Genomic DNA, 19406 nt, shown 5'->3' with positions numbered 1-19406 from the left:
TCCACCTTTTTTATTTTTACCCTTGCGCACATTAAAAAGGACTCTATGATCAATGTCATTCACATATTCAAGTTGTATGTTCATTGGTTTTTATGTCTCAAAAAGTATCATTTGTGAAGAATATCCATCTCTGTGGTTATTTTCCATTTTGAACAGCATTGTGTGTCGAATGGTTTTTTCTGTAAACAGTGAATGTCAACAGTGCAGGATTCATTTGAGATTCTAACCAGCTGTCCATAGAACTGGGGAAAATGACAGTTAGTGAAAATGTTAGTGTATGTCACTACGACTCCTACCGACTCACAGTTATCAACCAGGGTACACTACTACTACTACGTTGACCTTAAGCTGAATATCAAGGATATCAAATAAATGTTTTTAATAGGATAGAGCAGTAAAACAACATTGTCTTACTATTGCTATTTTCACCCTCACAATCAGTGAAAGAAAAGACTTGTTCAACAGACATTTGCTCGTGAATTCTTAACGTTCTGCACCACTGAACTGTCTTACTATTGAGTACTAGGAGTACAGTGATATCAAATAATCATTCATGGAGCTTTTGCAATGAGGCTAAAGGCAAACACTGCCAGAGAAAAAAAAACAGACCACTAAAAGTAATATCCCTCATCTGACTTATTCATATTTAGCGTGTTTTTTTTGTTTTTGTTTTTTGTTTTGTTTCAGGGTGATACTCCCGCTCAGGGAGTGAGCCCGAGCTCCACATTGACCTGCAGCACTGCGTCTCCTTGTTCTGGGAGCCCCTCCTCCACCTTAAGCAGCAGTAATGTGTGCCACCCTTTGCCTCTGCCTTCATCTTCACCACACGGAGGCTCCAGCTTCAGCCCCAGCGGGACACTCTCCAGTCCCGGTCGCAGTCCCGCTCAATGTTCTGCTGGGCTCGCTGCCGGGAGCAGCCTCGGCCCACCTTCTCAAAGCCCCTCCTCAACACTGGAGAGCAAAGACAGTGGAATTATCGGTGAGATTTGATCAGCTTTTATGTTTGGACAAGCTGTATTGTGGACATCACAGATTTTCAAGCAAAACAACAGTCATGGTCACCAGTGTTGGGCAAGTTACTTCAAAACTGTAATGCATTATTTATGACTTGTTACTGTCATTTCAAAGTCATTTCTTACAGTACAATATTACTGAATTTAAAATGTAATTAGACTACTGTTGCATTACTTTCAGGCTAAAAATGCATTATAATGCATTACTTTACTCTCATTTGTAAGGAGTACAAGATCACTAATTTTTTTTTTGTGCAACATATTACATTTTGCTTTACAGTAATTACATTACTTTTGTAATTACTCCCAAGACTGATGGTCACTGTGACCACTGAGAAGATAGAGTGCGCTTTTTTTGAATGAAATGTTAGTCTATGTTTTCATTTGTTGCTTACGCCAAGTGTGTTAAAGTAGCAGTTGCTTGAGTATCAGCCCAGCTGACTTGCAGCAGGCCTTTTAGGTGATGCAGACAGGAAGTTGGATGAACCGTCACCTAGCTGCAAGTCCTTGTGAAATGTGTACTGCCATCCCGCAGTTTCTGTGTGCCGCCTGTTCCACTTCAGCCTCAAGGCTTCAATTCCCTGCTGTCAAAACTGGGACACTGCTGTCTTTCTTGCTTATGGGTCTGATGCGCCTAAAATAGGACACTTTTTTATTCTCTAAATAGATTCTGTATTTATAGTTAAATACTAAAGGGCAAAGGCTGCATCAAGAATGATAAAAGCCTTCAATTGTGTATTTTAAGAGAATAACTTGGTTTATTTCACTTAGTATGATGGTGGTTCAGTCTGTGTAAGCTTATGCAGATAGGATTTAAAACGGTTTCATACATACAATAGGTCTGAGCCCTGCCATGAATAGAAATGTGACCTGAAATCAGTTTTTGTTAAATGAATTTAATGTAATTGTTAAATTAATTGTGAAACAAACTTGGATTCCAAAACAGTTCAAAAAATGGCTTATGCCTAATTTGTTTTTGAAACAAAATGCGTTGGAAGCCCATGTGTAAAAAACACATTTGGCAAAGTTCCTGACTAAACTTCCACTGACAACCAAACTACACTTACGTCCTCCCAGTAGAGCTTGATCACGTCTATGTTGTATCCCCAAGATCAGTCGCTACTTTCCTTTCAGCCGGGGCTTTAGCGCTATACTGGGACACCTGAGGAAAATAGATAATGAGCATAAAATATACAAATGGGCAACAGAGTGGGTGGCTCAATAGCACAGTGGTTAGCACGTCTGCATCACTGTGTTTGTGTTACGTGGAAAGCCAGAATGAAGTTTAAAGAAAGTAGTAGATGCACATTCAGTCACTCATTGGTATTGTGCTACTGTAAGCCAAAACACTTGTGTCCACACGTTCAAATGCAAACCAACAGCAGAGTTTCCCGGTGACTCACCGTGCCCTTATAAGGCTTTTTTAAACACTTCCGTTTACACTCTCTTATAAATAAATAATTAACTTATTTTTACAAAACATAGTGCATTCCTCAAATAAAATATTAAAATATTTATTTATTTTTTTTATTTATTAAAATATTAAAATATAAGTTAAAATATGCTAAATAAGTGTCTCGAACGGATCAATGGCAATATTACTTAGTCAGGCAACAAATAAAGTTTGTAAAGAAAGGTGCCACTACATCAGATTTTTCTTTGTAAAGCAGGCATACCTGACCGATCTTAAACTTGTGGTTTTCAGCAACCATCACAAGTTCTTCTGAGAATGAGGAGCGAAGTGTCTCAAGTTCAGATCTGACTTTGGACGAAACCCCTGGGGGCAACGTTGTCGTCATGGGCCACACAAGCGAGGACAACCATCTTGGGCCCCCACGGAATAATCCCAACATCAAACTTGAGGAGTCTTCAGTGAGAGCTGAAATCAAGGAACCCAGGACCCCCCCGCCCCCCAAGAGACCCCTCCCGCAGCACCACATACACAGCGCTTCCTCGCTGGTCATGCCTCGCCCAAATTCCGTGGCAGGTACAGCTCATACATTGTTCTGTTCATATAACATGTGAGGATTGGCTTCCTGGCGGATCGGTGGTTAGCAGTGGTTACCACGTCCGCCTCACTGTTAAGGAACCCCAGTTCCACCCGGCAGACTGTGTAGAGTTTGCTTGTTCTCCCCTAGCCGCGCGGGTTTTCTCTGGGCGCTCCAACTTCCTCCCACAGTCCAAAAACATGCATGGCAGGCGTATTGGACACACTAAATTGTGTAACACTTAGGTGTGATTTGCTCTGTGAATGGTTGTTCATCCCCCCTGTACCCTGCAATTGGTTGGCAACCAGTTCAGGATTGTCCCCCATCTACTGCTCAAAGTCAGCTGGGTTATGCACCAGCAAGTCTGCGACATTTGTGAAGAGATGTGCCTATTGAAAATGGATGGATGGATGATTGTCTTCATACAGGCCAAGAGGATGAGCTTTTAACCCATACACATGCCGTCAAGTCAAATTTACACCAATTTGAAAGCTATGAAGTTATTCTTTCACCTTGAAACTTGATAATGTTTCTGAAAGGGATACAATACGCATTTAAATGAAGACATTTAAGAATATGTTGTTGTTTTTTTCCTTTCGGGGTCAAATATGATTACACTGAGACTTGCACTCAAATTTGGCCCGTGTTAAATTATATAAAATGTCGGTTCTGATGGGTATCTAGTGAGTGTGAACTGGCACCACATTTGCTTCTGTTCTTGCAGAAAACCCGTTTTTCTTTTCGATCATCCATGTAATGGCTGATAATCTTTACTTCATAATGTGATATACAGTTTATGCCTCGGCTTAATGAAGGTTAGAAAAAAAAACATATGAAACTTGAAAGTGGGGTCGCCACGGCAATCGAGGAGTGAGTTACCATACATTTTGTGGAAGTATTAATAGATAGTCAAGGTAGCATGATTCAACTTCTCATTTGAAGATTCAGGGAATGAGAACTCCTCGCGCCGTATGTCGGCCAGACTACAAGTACCAGTGAGCAGTGGTTGAAATGCCCTGTGAGGCTGTCATAAAATGTTTCTCCTACCTCTCCTGTCACGATCTGTGCTGGTGCACAAGGCTCTTCTTCCTCTTCTTCTTCTTCTCATTCCCTTAGATGTCTGTTCATTTGTGCTTTGCAGTGCAGGCATAAAAGAGATTCCCTAAGGAGTGGATTCACAGTAAAGCCTGCCAGTTTCTTCTGTCAGCTGGCGCTTTCATTTGGACAGCCGAGATGAAATTGAGGATAAAGACAAAGTGGGTTGCACAGTCCTGGTTGGGCCTGCTAATATTTGCTCCGCATGAAAGTTAAGAACATAGTGTATTGCTCTAAATTTAAAACAAAGCTTTAGTTGTTCCCATGTGGAAAATTCGGGAACAATCATGTCAAGTTGCAATACAGGAATGAGGTTACAGTGTAAAAACATGCATGCATATTATACAGCATGTGTAACAGCAGAAGCCCACTGGGAAATGCAAATTGAGTATGTTAAAGATGACATGTTGTGCTAAACTGCAGGGGTCACCAACCTTCTAGATACCGAGAGCTACTTCTTTGGTAATGAATAATACGAAGAGCTACCAGTTTATGTGAAGACACCCATCATGTTAATGATTTTTCACAATATTTAAGGAACAGCTGTAGTAAATGTGTAAATTAAGTGTAATATATAATGTAAATGTCAGATGTGTATACAGTAATTGTTTTTAAAATCATAGAAAATCACCAATGTTCTATCTCTTGCAAGCTAGTTGCAGAACAGGCTTGCGCCCTACTCATGTGATCTTTGGGGGCTACCTGGTGCCAGCGGGCATCACGTTGGTGACCCCTATACTAAAGTCTTAGGTTACGAATAAAATTCTTTTCAAATGACCTTATTTCACTCAATCAGTTTTCCATAATAAACCAGGAAGTAAAAGAATGGACGTGTAGAAAGCGGTTTGAGCATTTACTCGCTAGCCTTGACATCCATCTAAATTTCCATAAAGTATAGAGCAAGGATCATTAACATTTTTGAAAATGAGAGCTAGTTCTTTGGTACTGAGTAATACATACTATAGGCTACCAGTTTATGTGAAGACACTGATCACGTTACTGATTTCTCACAGTAATTAAGGAATATCTGTAGTAAATACAGTATGTAAATCAAGTGTAAAATGTAATGTAAATGTCACACGTATAATTGTTTGTAGAATTCATTGTAAATCACCATGTAAATGGTAAGTGGACTTTCACTAATATAGCGCTTTTCTACCTTGCGTACTCAAAGCGCTTTACACTAACTAGTCATTTACCTACTGATGATGCAGCATCAGGAGCAATTGGGGGGTTCAGTGTCTTGCTCAAGGACACTTGGACATGGTCTTGATGGTCGGGGGAACGAACGCACAGCCTCTCAGCTGGGAGACAAACACTCTACCACCGAGCCACGACGCCCCACGTTCTATCACTCGTAAGCTATTTGCAGAACAGGCCTGGGGACTATTCATGTGATCCTCGGGGGGTACCTTGGCCAGTGCCAGAGAGTACATTTTTAAACCTTTTTGCACTACAAGTGATAAACTTGGTCTACCAGTATGATCTTAAACAGAATGTTTTTTTTTTTTTTTTAAATAAATACATTAATATTGCATTAATGCTTACATTGCTGAAAAAGATGTTGGTTTGTTTTCTCAAGTTGTTCGTTGCTTTGGTGTGTACCATATGTGTATACATCATTAGGAATAGTTCAGAGCTACATCACACTGCATGCAATACAAATAAAATTATGTGCTATTAATAAATAAAGGGGCAGTGAGCGAGACATTATTATCATTTTAGAATTTAGTAAGGGGGCCCTAATTGCTAAACCTGTATTTTTGTAACCCCATTAGGAGTTGATGGAGGTTAACATTAGCCTGCAGCAGGACACATAACCTACAACTATTGAGGCTCTGATTCGTCTGGAATCGTCATTGAACATTATTATTTCCAACCAAGTGTGTCTCTGGAGAGTGAAGCACTGTTGATAAGAGTAATAATGTGAAGTAATAAATAATCCATCCATCCATCCATTTTCTAGAGCTGCTTATCCTCACAAAGGTCGCAGGCTTGCTGGTGCTTATCCCAGCTGACTTCTTGCGGTAGGCGGAGGACACCCTGAACTGCCAGCCAATTGCAGGGCACACAGAGACAAACAAACATTCACACACCCAATCAAACCTACAGACAATTTAGACAAATACATTTACCATGCAGGATTTTGGAGTGTGGGAGGCAGCCAGAGTGCCCAGAGAGAAGCCACGCAGACTCCGGGAGCACATGCAAACTCCACATAGGAAGGCCGGAGCAAGGTGGATTTGCGTCCCTGGGTCCCTGAACTGTGAGGCGGACGTTTCAACCACTGTTCCACTGAGCCGCCCACTAATAATAAATGTTTCCTTCTATTGTGAATCTACATTGTTCCTCTAACCCTCAAACAAAACAAAACTGGGAATTTTGATGTTATTAGTGTGTGATTGCGAGAATGGATGGTTGTTTGTCTGTATACCCTGCGAATGGCTGGCAAACAGTCCAGGGTGCCCCCCGGCCAACTGGATGGATGGATGGATAGTTAGGGTCTCGGTGAATGCAACCCAAAAATTCAGCGCACTAGGAGAACCACAAGGGTGCACTTGTTTAACAACTGTTCCTTGCTAGTGTTGTTGCATCTGTGCTGCAACAATAACGCCACTACTTGGAGACATTTCACACACCCGTGCACACTTTAATATGTGTATATATATATATATATATATATATATATATATATATATATATATATATATATATATATATATATATATATATATATATATATATATATATATATATATATATATATATATATATATATATATTTTTTTTTTTTTTTCCTCTCGAATATGGAATTTTTGGCATAAGTGGAGGAAAACTATATTAAGTTAATTTGGACATCAAGGACAAATGGCCAAATTTTGAGAGACAACTTTCATATTGAATTGAATGTGCCATCCCATAAAAAGCTTTAATAGGTGACGTATACAGTAAATGCAACATATTAGTGATGGGATTGGGTAATATCTCCACTGTCGGTTCTCCTGAAAAGATTGTCATTGTGTTGAGGTCACTTGTGTTGACTTTTGAGAGTAGCGGATTTTCTACCTAGCGAAGGAGCGGCATCACATTGCAATTGAACAACGACGGGGTACCACATTGGCTGCTCGCAATTCGAGCTTGTGTTATGAGATTTGATGGGTGCAGGGGGGCTGAGTTGACCTTTTAACGCGGACAAGAATCAACAAGAGGTGGCGGGCAATTATTCACACTGTCATTAGCAGGGGATGAAAAGGTAGCCTTTGTTGTGGGTGACCAGTGCTGTTGTCAAACTAGCTGAAAACATTATTTTTTTTCTCACTCTCTCTCTTTCACTCTCCTTACTCTCATTTGTGGTCCACTCAGCAGTTTGGCCAGGCGGTCTTTAGCCAGCAATCTTTCTCATCCCACGCCACACCTCCTTCACACTGTTTCTCCTGTTCACACCTCATACTGAAGATGTTCTCTCCATCCTCCATTCTCCTCATGGATACGTGATCCTCTACATTTCCATTCTTTTTACGTCATTGTTGATAGATGATTATGAAAGTACATTTAAGTATCAGCATTTGCAAAAGTTCGGCGTGTACTTTTCTCTCACACAAACAGGTGCATGAAGCAAGCCACCACAAAGACGTAAACAAAAAATAATACAGCAAACGCAAATGAATCTCTGCATTAAAGTCCGGATCAGTCAAGAGGGGAAATTCTGCAATGTAGCGTACTGTAATATTATTGGATGCGTGGTTTGCAATAGTTACGATTTAATTGTTGCATTTAAGCAAGTTATGAACAGGTGTATTGGACACAAGCTGTGAAAAAAACATTTTTTTAATAAATAAGACATTCTTTAAATAAATGTTTATCGGGTTTATAGCTTCGTTTAAAATTGTAACTGTCCAGAATGACAGAAAAAGAATGATTGATTTGATTTACTCAAACTACACCATTTGTTTAAGTATTATTTTCACCTGTTGAGGAGACTATGATTTAATACTAAAGGAAAATGAGACCTGCTCACCCAGTTCTGACAATTAGACAAAAATGTGCCTGCTTCAAGCTGTTTAGTACTTTCAGTTAAAATCTACTTTAAAAGTGATGCAAAATGGGAATGAGAGGAAAACATTGTATATTTAATCACCTTAATCATTTCATCAAAGAGAGAATTGCTAGCGAACCTATAATACCGACTGTAATGGATGGACAAATGAAAATTCATAGAGAATGTAACAGTAAATACAAAACTTTAAACATCTGTGACAGTTCACATAGCAGGACACATAAACAAAGCATTACTCATCTATGTTCTCGCTGCTCCGTGTAAACTACGACCAGTACTGTGGACCTACCGTCCTGCATGTATTATCACAACGTGGTACAACAATGATGGTGACCAACTTCAAATTTGGACTTGCCTTTGTCCTGAAAGAGCCCCAAAATAACATTTGCTTAGGAGTCTGCCATAAAGAATAACGCTGCAATGTATCCATCCTTTCTTTTGACCGATTTGATGATCTATTATGACAAAGGCTACGGGATATAGTGAATTCACTGGCACTGCTGTCTGGCATTCTTCAGCTTGAACCCAAAATTGCTAAATGCGTTAAGCCTATAAGAGCTCAGAGATGTGCTACAGTACAGCTTCCTTGGCTCCTCAGAGATTAACAGAGGCTGCATCAAAAGTGGAATGCCCATGATTATAGTCAGGCCAGGTCATCATCTGTCCAGCGGCTGCGCTTGTTTCATGCTCTGCCTGTTTGATTGGTCTTGTCGTATGATCTATCCACGTGTGCTATGACCGAAGCTGTTTTTTTCATTCCGATGTAAATGAACTGTGGATGATTTATTCAAAATATTGCAATAATGCAATCTTTGCCGAGAACAATTTTGAGAAAATTGCCAATAAAATATATTTAATCCATGGCATTCGATGGATGGATGGATGGATGGATGGATGGATGGATGGATGGATGGATGGATAGATAGATAGATAGATAGATAGATAGATAGATAGATAGATAGATAGATAGATAGATAGATAGATAGATAGATAGATAGATAGATAGATAGATAGATAGATAGATAGATAGATAGATAGATAGATAGATAGATAGATAGATAGATAGATAGCCAACAGCTTGATCGATACTGTAGCTCCATTAAAGTAGCAAATTGCTGACGGTATAATCTATCTGAATTCTGCAAAGAATGTCTTAAATACTGTTGAGATAAAGCACGGCTGACCTGTAAACTCTGTTCAATGAGTGGGTGGATGGCAAAGGCGGGCGTGGGAGTAAACAACTCCCCCGCTTGACTTCTGCACTACATGTTCTTTATTCACTTTCTTTTATTTCATTATTCACCCGCTGTGTAATATTGTAAATTTACTGTGCGCATAATATCTCAACATATTGCCCTGTTTAAATCACCGCCAACAAAAGTGAATACACAAGTGAAAATGTCCAGATTGGCCCAAGTGGCCATTTTACCCACCCTGCTGTCATGTGACTCAATTCAAGGTCTCAGGCGTGAAGGGAGACCAGGTGTGTTAAATTTAATGTTCTCACCTTCACTCGTCCTCATATTGGCCAGTGGAGGTTTGATATGGCTCTAGAGGCAAGAACTTCCTCTGAATCTAAAAAATATATATTTTTCACATTTCTTTACTGTGCCTAAAGCTTTGCCAGGGTTGAAATCTGCCTTCAAAAGAAATATTAAAATGTTTGTCTTCATTTCTGGAAGATAGTATATGTCTTGAATGACAGTAAGGAAAAATTGGACCAAACTGTCAAATCAAGATGACAGAACAGTTTCTTGCCTCTTTTTCCCTCCTGACTTGGCAAGGTCACAGAGGATTCATCATGGAGCAACAAAACAGATGATTTCTCATGTTTCCATGGAAACAATAATGAAGTCAAGCTATAACTTTCACACGTGCAATGCTTTTATTCTGTACAGTTTGTGTATCTCCTTGCCCTCCCTCATTATGACTCTCTTGGCAGCAACGTGCTCCACTCGACTGGAGGATCTCAGTTATCTGGACAACAAACAAGTTGGTGGGCATAGGGGCTCTGTCCGCAAGCTACACACACCTGGGCGCACAAACGAGGACTCCAAAGGTATTTTACTGTATTTGTTACCCTTGGGATATACGTTAAGTGCAGCGGTAATATGGCTTTGTGCTGGGTCAGCTCCAGCCGTGGCAAGTCACAAAGCGCAAATACTCTTTTCTTAAAGGGAACTCAGGTCAAAAATGGTCTTTATAATAATATGTTCTCTATCAGCTCACTAGTCTGAATTGTATTCTTATTAAAATCGCTTTTTGCGGAATATGAATTACAGAGCATGAAAATACACCCGTTTTTATTTTTCTCATCTGTCAACTAAAAATGACTTCACAGTTGCTCAGGGCTCACGTAACGACCAATCATGGCTCAGCTTGCGAACATCACGTGACCAAATTCAGAACACAAGGATTATTTTTGTATGCCTTCGGTCATCAGAAATGTTACGCCTAATTTGAAAAAAAAAACTTATGTGTATTTTTCAATTAGTCCAATTTAGCACTGGTTCATGTCAGTCAGTTTGATAGTATTAAACGCTGTTTCAACACTAAGGTAGCTCAGTCCTTCTCAGATAGTGGGGCGGGCTCCCCTGGGGGCGGGCGCGAGTCGATGTCAGGGGTTGCGCGGATGACCCCAGGGAAAGGGCTTTGTCATATGAAGTGTTATTGCAATAAAAAAATAAATTGTAGTTCAATCACTTCTATGCACTTTTTTCAGTTTTAGACTAACCTGTAACCTGTATAACGTCTATAAAAGTAATGAACAGTTATTGAAAGTTGATTCATGTTGCCATTTTTCTTTTTTTAATGTTGAAAATTCTACAGTTTTAGGTATACTTCAACAATATAATAATCATATTTAAAGTCTGAGTGGCGAGTGGGGGCGCAAATAGTTTTCTCTTTTTTTCTATTTTAGACTATCCTGTAACTTGTATAAATGCTGTAAAAAGTAAAAAACAAAGTTGTGGAAAGTTGATTTATATTGCTTTTTTCTTTTGTTATTATTAAAAAATGATACTTGCAACTGTTGCTATTGTGAAAAGTCCCGTTGTGAAAAACTTCTGGCTGCAAATATGAGTGTGTGCAAATGTGTGTGTGTGTGTGTGTGTGGGGGGGGGGGGGGTGCAAAAGATAATTGAGAGGCACTAGGTAACTAATCCAAATGCGTTTTGCATAAAACTGACAATAAATATTATATCTCCGTACTTTTTACTGTATTTTGACCAGTCTTTGTTTTTAACCCAAGTAGGCTAGCTATGCATGTGCTTTACTTCAGCATATGAGTATTTTTGTCCCTTCCTCTCATCTCACACTTTCCCCAGGGAGATTGGCCCATTTCAAACAAGCTGACATCATGCTGAAACCGCTGTTGTTTGAAGTTCCCGGCATCATCCCGGAAAAATCTTTTGTGGGTCGGGATTGGCTCTTTACGCGTCTGGATGAGGTATTGAGGAAAACTAGCAACTGCGAGGGAAGAGGGGCTGTCATCGTGGGAAACGCGGGCTCGGGCAAGACTGCTATCATGTGGCGCTTGGTGGCGCTCAGCTGTCACGGCGTGCGCACGCAACACGGAGGGCCCAGCATTCCTCACAGCCCGAGCTCCTCTCCCAAATGTAAGGTTCTCATAATTCTATTTCACGTTGTACACATTTTTAAGTTTGTTTTCTTTTTCAGTATGCAGGCAAGTCTGTAAGATTTGTGTTGTTTCAGTATAATACCACATGTTGCCACAACACGCCAGGCAGTTTGGGGGTCTACTGGAAAAAGTGCAGCATAATTAACATCAAGAAGAAAGACATTATTCAGGAACATTTGTTGTTGCCACAGGGCAGAGTTTGAATCATGCTGCTCTGTGTGTGGTAAAGTAGCAGTTGTTTGGATGTTTATAATTACCGAAACATCTATGAAAATTTCCATTTTTGCACAATATGTTAGCATCCTGCTGGCATACTTTCAGAAAAAAAATGATAGAGGTTTTTTAGTACAGTATTAACGTTTTTCAATTAATAACAAATAGGTTTCAACCCAAAAAGTGACTGGTGATACTACTATATATTACCACTACAATTACAACTACTACTACATAGAGATAAAAAAAAAATAGGTTTTTGTTTCTTTTGCGCTTTTATCTTGTCTCCAAGTGAACAGCAAAGTACGAATCCCCACAAGCATACAAACTTTTGCGACTGTTTCATTCTCTCTCTCTCTCGCTCTCTCTCTCTCTCTCTATATATAATATATATATATGGTATTTATAGCATGTAGGTCAGAAATGCATCCCCCTTATTGCCCTCTGATACAAGTGTTTAAGGAGAAACCATTTGCAGCTGCAGCTGTAAAGCAAAATTCCAATAGACAGTTTCAGAGGTGTCATTTTTGCAATGATCTAGAACTGTGGGACGGTAGAACTTTTCTGTAAGTAAGGTAATCAAAAATGAAAACATTATATTTCTATGATAAAGTGCAACCATAAAAATGAACATCTGTGTAAACAAGTATTAAGTATGACTACATTATTTCATATAGAACTTCTTTTAGATCAATAGACAGATAGATAGATAGATGGATAAAGATACTGTAGATTCATATCAGCGGTGGCCATTTCCTTTTAAAAAACAATCTTGTGTCCTCATGGCACAAAAAGCTATACAGTACTAATTGGATGATGGTGCAAATGCGTAACAACTACAGTCCTGTTCTTTTTTCAGCATCACTGCATTATTCATGGACACCTGCACTATACGTACATTGCCATTTTGATTTATTTAACATGGCTTCAGTTGAGGAGCGTTGGTGGCCTTGCTGCAACTATCGCTCTGAGTGTAATTTGGTTGGACGGCACATTTTCCACACTAGCTAAAATATGCACTAATTAACTGCAGCGGTAAGTAAAGTCATTTAAGCAATTATTCAAGATGCATGATGTCCTGCTTAAGGTGCATTTACAGCAGGCGGGCAGCTCATCAGTATTGGTGGACTGTCTTTCGGTCGCTCGGTCCATCACCGGTTCGTCATTTAAATCCGACTGGAAATTTTTAGCAGCACATAATTGTCAACTGCTGCATTGTTTTGCCTCAACGGCAACATACAGTCGCTCCACAGTGTTGGCATTAATGTTTGCGTACTAGAAAGCCAAAGGTCGCACTAGTAGACACAAACATTACTAGTAGGACACACGTTATCAATATTGTCTTGTAGTCTAAAGTCAAGACAAAAAGTGCGTAGGTTAAACTCTAAACTGCACTTTTTTGACATATGACAAAGAACATATATCAAGGTCATGGATTATTGCTAAAAGAGCATCCGTATAGCGGTTTAGTTGTTGATCGTTTCCTCCAAACAAACCTGCGTTTACCCTTGAGACAGCTTCTAACGAGAATAAAGGGCACTTTGTGCTTTATTCAGGTGGGGAAAAGCAGCGAAAATCCGCCTCCAAACAAGCCGCCGATTCCCAAAGCAACCAGAGTGCTGTTACAGGAGCGGACGACAGCACAGCGCAGAGGAAAGAGCTTGCCAGATGCCTCGCGAACAAGGTACCTTTCAACGCCACATGAGTGCTTGTATTCTCACATTTGTGAAAGAATATCTCACAGCCCAGTCTCTTTCCCTAATCTTACATCACCACAGTACGGATTGCACTTCATCCACAGAGCAAATAATGTTCCATGAAGTTAGTTGTATGTGCTGATGGAATAAAAGAGGAGGCTAGTTAACTATTGATTGCCTTGGGTCATTTTTTCCTTATCAGAAAGGTTTTACATTATGTATGGACGGACATCATGTGCTTCATAGCAGGCATGGGGGTTGAATAATTAAATATAACTATTTTGGCACGGCACTTTAAATGCGAGTTTGCGGTTGCTGCTTCATTTTTTTAGAAACCATCGCACCTGAGGAAGAACAATTGATCAGTCACAGAAGCGTTTACCTATTTTTTATTTATATTTTTTACCCATAGAGAGTAACTTCACTTCTTGTTTTGACAGGTGGTCGCTTACCATTTCTGCCAGGCCGACAACACATACACTTGCCTGGTGCCCGAATTTGTTCACAGTGTCGCCGCCCTGCTGGCAAGATCACCACAACTCACTCCATACAGGGAACTGCTGATCCATGAACCCCATCTTCAGAATATGCTCAGTCTACGTTCCTGTGTCCAAGACCCGATAGCTGCCTTCCGAAAGGGTGTTCTTGAGCCTATGACCAGCTTGCGCAAGGGTAAGCTAACAATATACGAAAGCGAGAGAGAGCCGATCCCGGCTGTCTATAGGAAATAGGGGGGGGTACACTAAACTGTTTGCCAGCCAATTGCAGGGCACAAAGACAAAGAAACATTCACACTCACAAACACCTAAGGGTAATTTGGAGCGTCTATGCATGTTTTCTGGCTGACGGGGAGCACCCGGAGAGAACCCACATAGAAACGGGGCGGAAATGCAAACCCCAGAAAGGTAGCCCGTTGATGGTATGGTAACATTTATTTTGAAGTCTTCCAACATTTGGTGGCGTGCTTTACTGTCAGAGCAAGCAGTGCATTCTCCTGTATACTCTACTGGCAAAAAACAGCCAACAGATGTAAACACAGGTGGTCTTGGTGGTCACAGGTGCTTGGCATTTTCCATGGGACTGTCAGCTCTACCATGATGACAACTTTGGCAGGCGCTGACCCAAGCACGAAGTCGGGGCGTAAGAATGTTACCATTCTCTCTAAGGGTAATTTCACAGTTGGGGGCTGAGGTCGGCTGTCAGCTGCCACTCTCTTCCTAGTGACAGGAGCGACCGCTCTGTCCCAGTGCTGTGTCGTGCTGTCGTCCCTGGCCTGATAAACTGGATCCACTTTAGGGATGTGGGTGGGCTTGCTGTCTGGTTTACCTGCTGTCTGCAGGCTTCCAAGATCTCTGCTAGCTTGCGCAGGACCTTGTCATGCCGCCACCTGTACCTTCTCTGTGAAGGTGTCGTCTAGCATCCGCAGAGGATGTGCTTAGGGTTGGACTTGGGTAACTTGAGAGATGGCAAAGTTCTTCTGTGCCAAACCAGGTGAGAAGGTTCCGGGGGCTCGATAAGGTGTCGTGTGTGGCCCTAGTCCGGAAACTCAGTCTTGCCTAGGGAGTTCTCCACAAATCGGCCCATGTGATGGTTCTGTTTATCACAGCCGCCCAGTAGTCCATCTGCCTTGCTGTTGCTGGCTCACCGCTGTGAAAGAAAAGAGATCTCTTGCTGTGCACCGACAAGAAATCTGGTACGCTAAACAATGAAGTCACTAATTTTGGTTTCAGGAAAGTGAGAAAACAATGCTCATTCATCATCATCCCACTGGATTTCAAGGTCACCCAATATGCCGAGACAAAGGCAGTAGAATGCATAGGCCGTATTAGCCAACTCACTTTCTTACGATAAGGCCAGTCAAGCTAGATTGATGTGTTTATTCAGGCCAAGCCCTACTGAGTCTCAATGAAGGAGTGTTGTGTCTCCTCCACCTCTATTAAGCAGGTTAAGAAAAAATGGAGAGCACTTGTGCCTCTTGAAATCCCGTAGGACCTCACACGCTTGCATGGTTGCATTGACAGCTCGGATGATACAAAACAAGATGGATTTCCTTTTTGAGAATAAACAAGCGATCAAATCAGCACTTTTCAGCAGGATGTAATCAATAGCACCAATTTCACTACATAGATTTGCGGGAAAACTAAGATGCGCAGAGCTGATTCAGTACATGCTGTGACAACAGTATATGGGTCAATCCAGAATTGGAGGACAATTTAGAAAAATGGAGCATATGGTATACAAATGTAGGTCATAAATCGTATAATTTGATTCATTCTGCTAGAGCTGTTGTTCATAATACTTTTACACTTTTACAATTACAATTACTTATACAATTACACTTTGTTTCAAATCAGCAATAATTTACTTAACATGTACTTGTTTGGTGTGTACGGCCCGTATCGCTAACATGCTACGTATGGTTTGTTGGAATGTCCGGGACGAGCGCCTACCCCGTCACCAGATTAAAATATCGCATGTGCATTTAACCTCCATTAAAAAAGGATAATCAAGGAAGCACTCACTTTCAATTGCAATGAAGATCTAAATTTGTTCTTCTAAATTTGAACAAAATGCAGACGTTTACAGATCTGGGCCTTTTCTCCCTGACCGTGAGCCACGGGTTCAGCGCAATGCAGGGGTATCAGGTGGCCAGTCGTGCTCTCCGGTCTACCCTCAATTACTGAGGCAGTGACCCTGTTACAAAGACAGCGGGTGTACGGAATACAACAACACCCGCAAAGTACAAAGACGAAATTCACCGCTATAGTAAAAAAAGACCACTGAAGCCACCAAACCTACCAAACCAAGATAACAACCCCTGGTCCACACCCGACTGGGACTTCAGTTTCTCCGACAGGGATCTCAGCCCATGCATGCTCGAGTAAGACACTTGGCCGACCTGACACCTCCCTTGACGGCGGGGGCTTCCCCCTCTCCAATGCCGTTTAATAGGTTCTAACCGAAAACGAGGTCACCGTGAGCAAAGGGTGCTTCGAATCAGATGCAGCCAATTGACGTTAGATTCATTTGGAATCAGTGGAAGAGTGGGGCGGAGGTTATAGGATCCGTTTGATCATATACACATGGGTGTACCGTGCAGCGAGGAATGACATCAAATCAGCACTTCATCACAGACACTTTATTTTCCTTTCTATCTGTGTTCAGAGCGAAGGCTGCCGGAAGAGGACTACATCATCTTGGTTGACAGTCTCAATGAGGCCGAATTTCATAAACCAGACTACGGAGACACCATTGCCACCTTCATCACCAAGATCGTCTCCAAGTTTCCTGTCTGGCTCAAGCTGGTGGTCACAGTGAGGACGGGTCTCTTGGTGAGTCCATTCACAGAGACACCATATGAAACACCATATGATGCAAATCAGCCCGCCGAGGCTATCAACCGCTCAGTAAAAAGTTTAGTTTATCGGAAAATCAAAGGAAACTCAAGGACATATTCATACGTTTGTCTATATGTGCCCAGTTATTGGCTGACAACTGGTCTAAGGTGCATCCTCGCTCCACCCAAATTCTGCCACTTGAAACCAAACGGACAAAAGCATTTCCATTGCATTCTTCACACCATCGTCTCCCTGCACTCCTCTTGGTTAGATGGTTGAGATACACTTGTACCGCCATGGCATACTGCAGACGTCGCGGCGTTTGGCACATGGCGCCTTTGCTCAATCCGCTCACTAATCCCTACAAACAGTGACTGCATCTGTCAAAAGCCAAAGCCAAAAACTCCAAATGCTGTATGGATTACAGCGTGAATGGATGTCAATGTTACACGGAGTCAGTTGTGAGTCTGCAGCTTGTCAAGGAGCCAGTCGGTTATATAATTGAATTACTGAGCTGGAATGCTCCAAAAGCATTTGGAGGGCACGTCGGCCATGATGCATTACTAGTGAGTAGGCATTAGATACTGAAGGACAAAGATAAAAGACACATCTATGAAAATGCCACCTTTTCTGAAATTCTCAGACCCTGTTGGAGCATTATCAGTATCTATCCACGTACACACATTTTCCTTGAGGGTTTTGAACAGTGTGGATGGTGCTTTTGGTGTCTGGGCCTTCAGTGAGGAGTTACCCAATTCAATCCACCTCAATACCACCACGGTCACGTGTTAATTTGTAGAAAGCATCGACACAGAAAAGCAATTGAAAAGTGGCTATAATATGGTGAAGTTAATGTTCAAGATGTATTTATTTGGTAATAAGGACCAAGCCATATTTGTAAAAAAATAAAAATAAAAAAGGTCATTTGCAAGACCTTCACCGGACCATTGGAAGTCTCTTACCTTGATTTCTTTTATAATAAAATGGTATGTCAAGTGCGAGTGTAAACTCTCATTGTTTTGTCATTCTCATCATGTTTAATTATGTACACATTTGACTTTAATTCGACTCCCGGGCGCTGCTAATATGACCGCGATGACGCAAGACTTCAAAGGATGGATGCAATAAAATAAAAATTTTCATCGAGGGGGTGAAAGGGGGGGCTTGGCGAAATATAATTGAGAAGCACTGCTCAAGACGCAAGCAGAGCAGCTAAGCAAAGCAGCATCAAATGAGAATATAGTATTTGGAAGACACAATTACAATTTAATGGAACTAGTATTAGAATTTATGCTGCAAATGTAGGTCAGTACTTCTTTGGCAGACAGAAGGCCTTGCCGGCCATCCCGCAAGTGTTAATTGCTTATGGTCATTGTTATTACTGAGCCCCGGCATGCAATTAAAGCTTGTAATGAGTCATAGCTGGATCTGGTCGGTGTCGAGCAGTTAAGGATGGCAAGAGAGAAGGTGAGATTGCGCGTATGATAGAAGAAGCCTGTGAGCCGCGCTGCAGCTTGAGTCATTGTCACACTATTTACTGTACTGTATCCCATGGCTCTGCGTGACTCAGAGACATCTGAGCAATGGGTCCTGATTTAAGCGCTTTTAGCTGATGCACAAAGGAGCCGGCCTAGAATTCTTTACACGCTTAATCTCCAAGAGACAGGTGCCTCAATGAGTAGATAATAACAACGAGATTGCATTTGAATGCAGGGCCGACAGTGAACTGAAATGCGGTGACATTTATTGAAATGGTTGAACGTGAGACTTGGTTGGTAATGAAATTTAAACGCTTATCTCGCTTCGTAGCAAAGAAGCAGTTGTGCACCAAGTTAAAAATTCTTCAAAATGATAATTGCCACAATTTGTTGTTTACTGGAGTAAAAGGTTTACTGCAAAACGAGACATCAAACAAGGAGGCGACTAGCGAAATGTAAACACACTAGGCACAAGCAGTGCAGCAACACATGTAAACAGTCAATATAGCAAGGCTCATAGGCATTATATCCTCTGTGGTAAACAAATATTGCTGCAGTTTACTGAGGAAGGTGTGAAACTCTTCTTCATGCATTAGGTATAATTGCAATATTACACTGCTCCCTTGAGGGCAAGCTGTACACACTACATGGAGCACAATGAAGAAATAAATGAGAGGTAATTGGAGATGTGTTTTTACTTATGAGAGTGGTGAGGGAGCGCATTTAACCTGTAAGTTGAGATAAAATGTAAATCTGTAAGAGCAGCACTTAGTTTAGGATATTTCTTGGGAAAAGAGGAATTTTGTGTATGTCAGACTTATTGGGAAGTCAAAATCCGTTTTTAATAAGCTGAACAGCGTACATTTTGAACATAAAAAGATGGCAAA

General features: G+C 41.1%; 1 protein-coding gene across 1 annotated transcript in view; it reads left to right on the top strand.

Moving 5' to 3' along the window:
- Window positions 1-19406, top strand: part of LOC148424883 (protein TANC1-like) — a 59302-nt gene that overhangs the window by 17137 nt on the left and 22759 nt on the right. Inside the window, exons 4-10 of the mRNA XM_088413006.1 lie at window positions 688-979; window positions 2719-3000; window positions 10096-10212; window positions 11480-11770; window positions 13563-13690; window positions 14144-14375; window positions 16869-17035. Of these exons, the coding sequence (XP_088269132.1) occupies window positions 688-979; window positions 2719-3000; window positions 10096-10212; window positions 11480-11770; window positions 13563-13690; window positions 14144-14375; window positions 16869-17035 (1509 nt within the window). The remainder of the gene's footprint in view (window positions 1-687; window positions 980-2718; window positions 3001-10095; window positions 10213-11479; window positions 11771-13562; window positions 13691-14143; window positions 14376-16868; window positions 17036-19406) is intronic.

Source organism: Hippichthys cyanospilos, chromosome 4 (genome assembly GCF_059441005.1).
Source record: "Hippichthys cyanospilos isolate Australia breed blue-spotted pipefish chromosome 4, RoL_Hcya_1.0, whole genome shotgun sequence".
Lineage (NCBI taxonomy): Eukaryota > Metazoa > Chordata > Actinopteri > Syngnathiformes > Syngnathidae > Hippichthys > Hippichthys cyanospilos.
The sequence above is the reverse complement of the archived record's forward strand: the minus strand, read 5'-3'. Positions and strand labels throughout refer to the sequence as shown.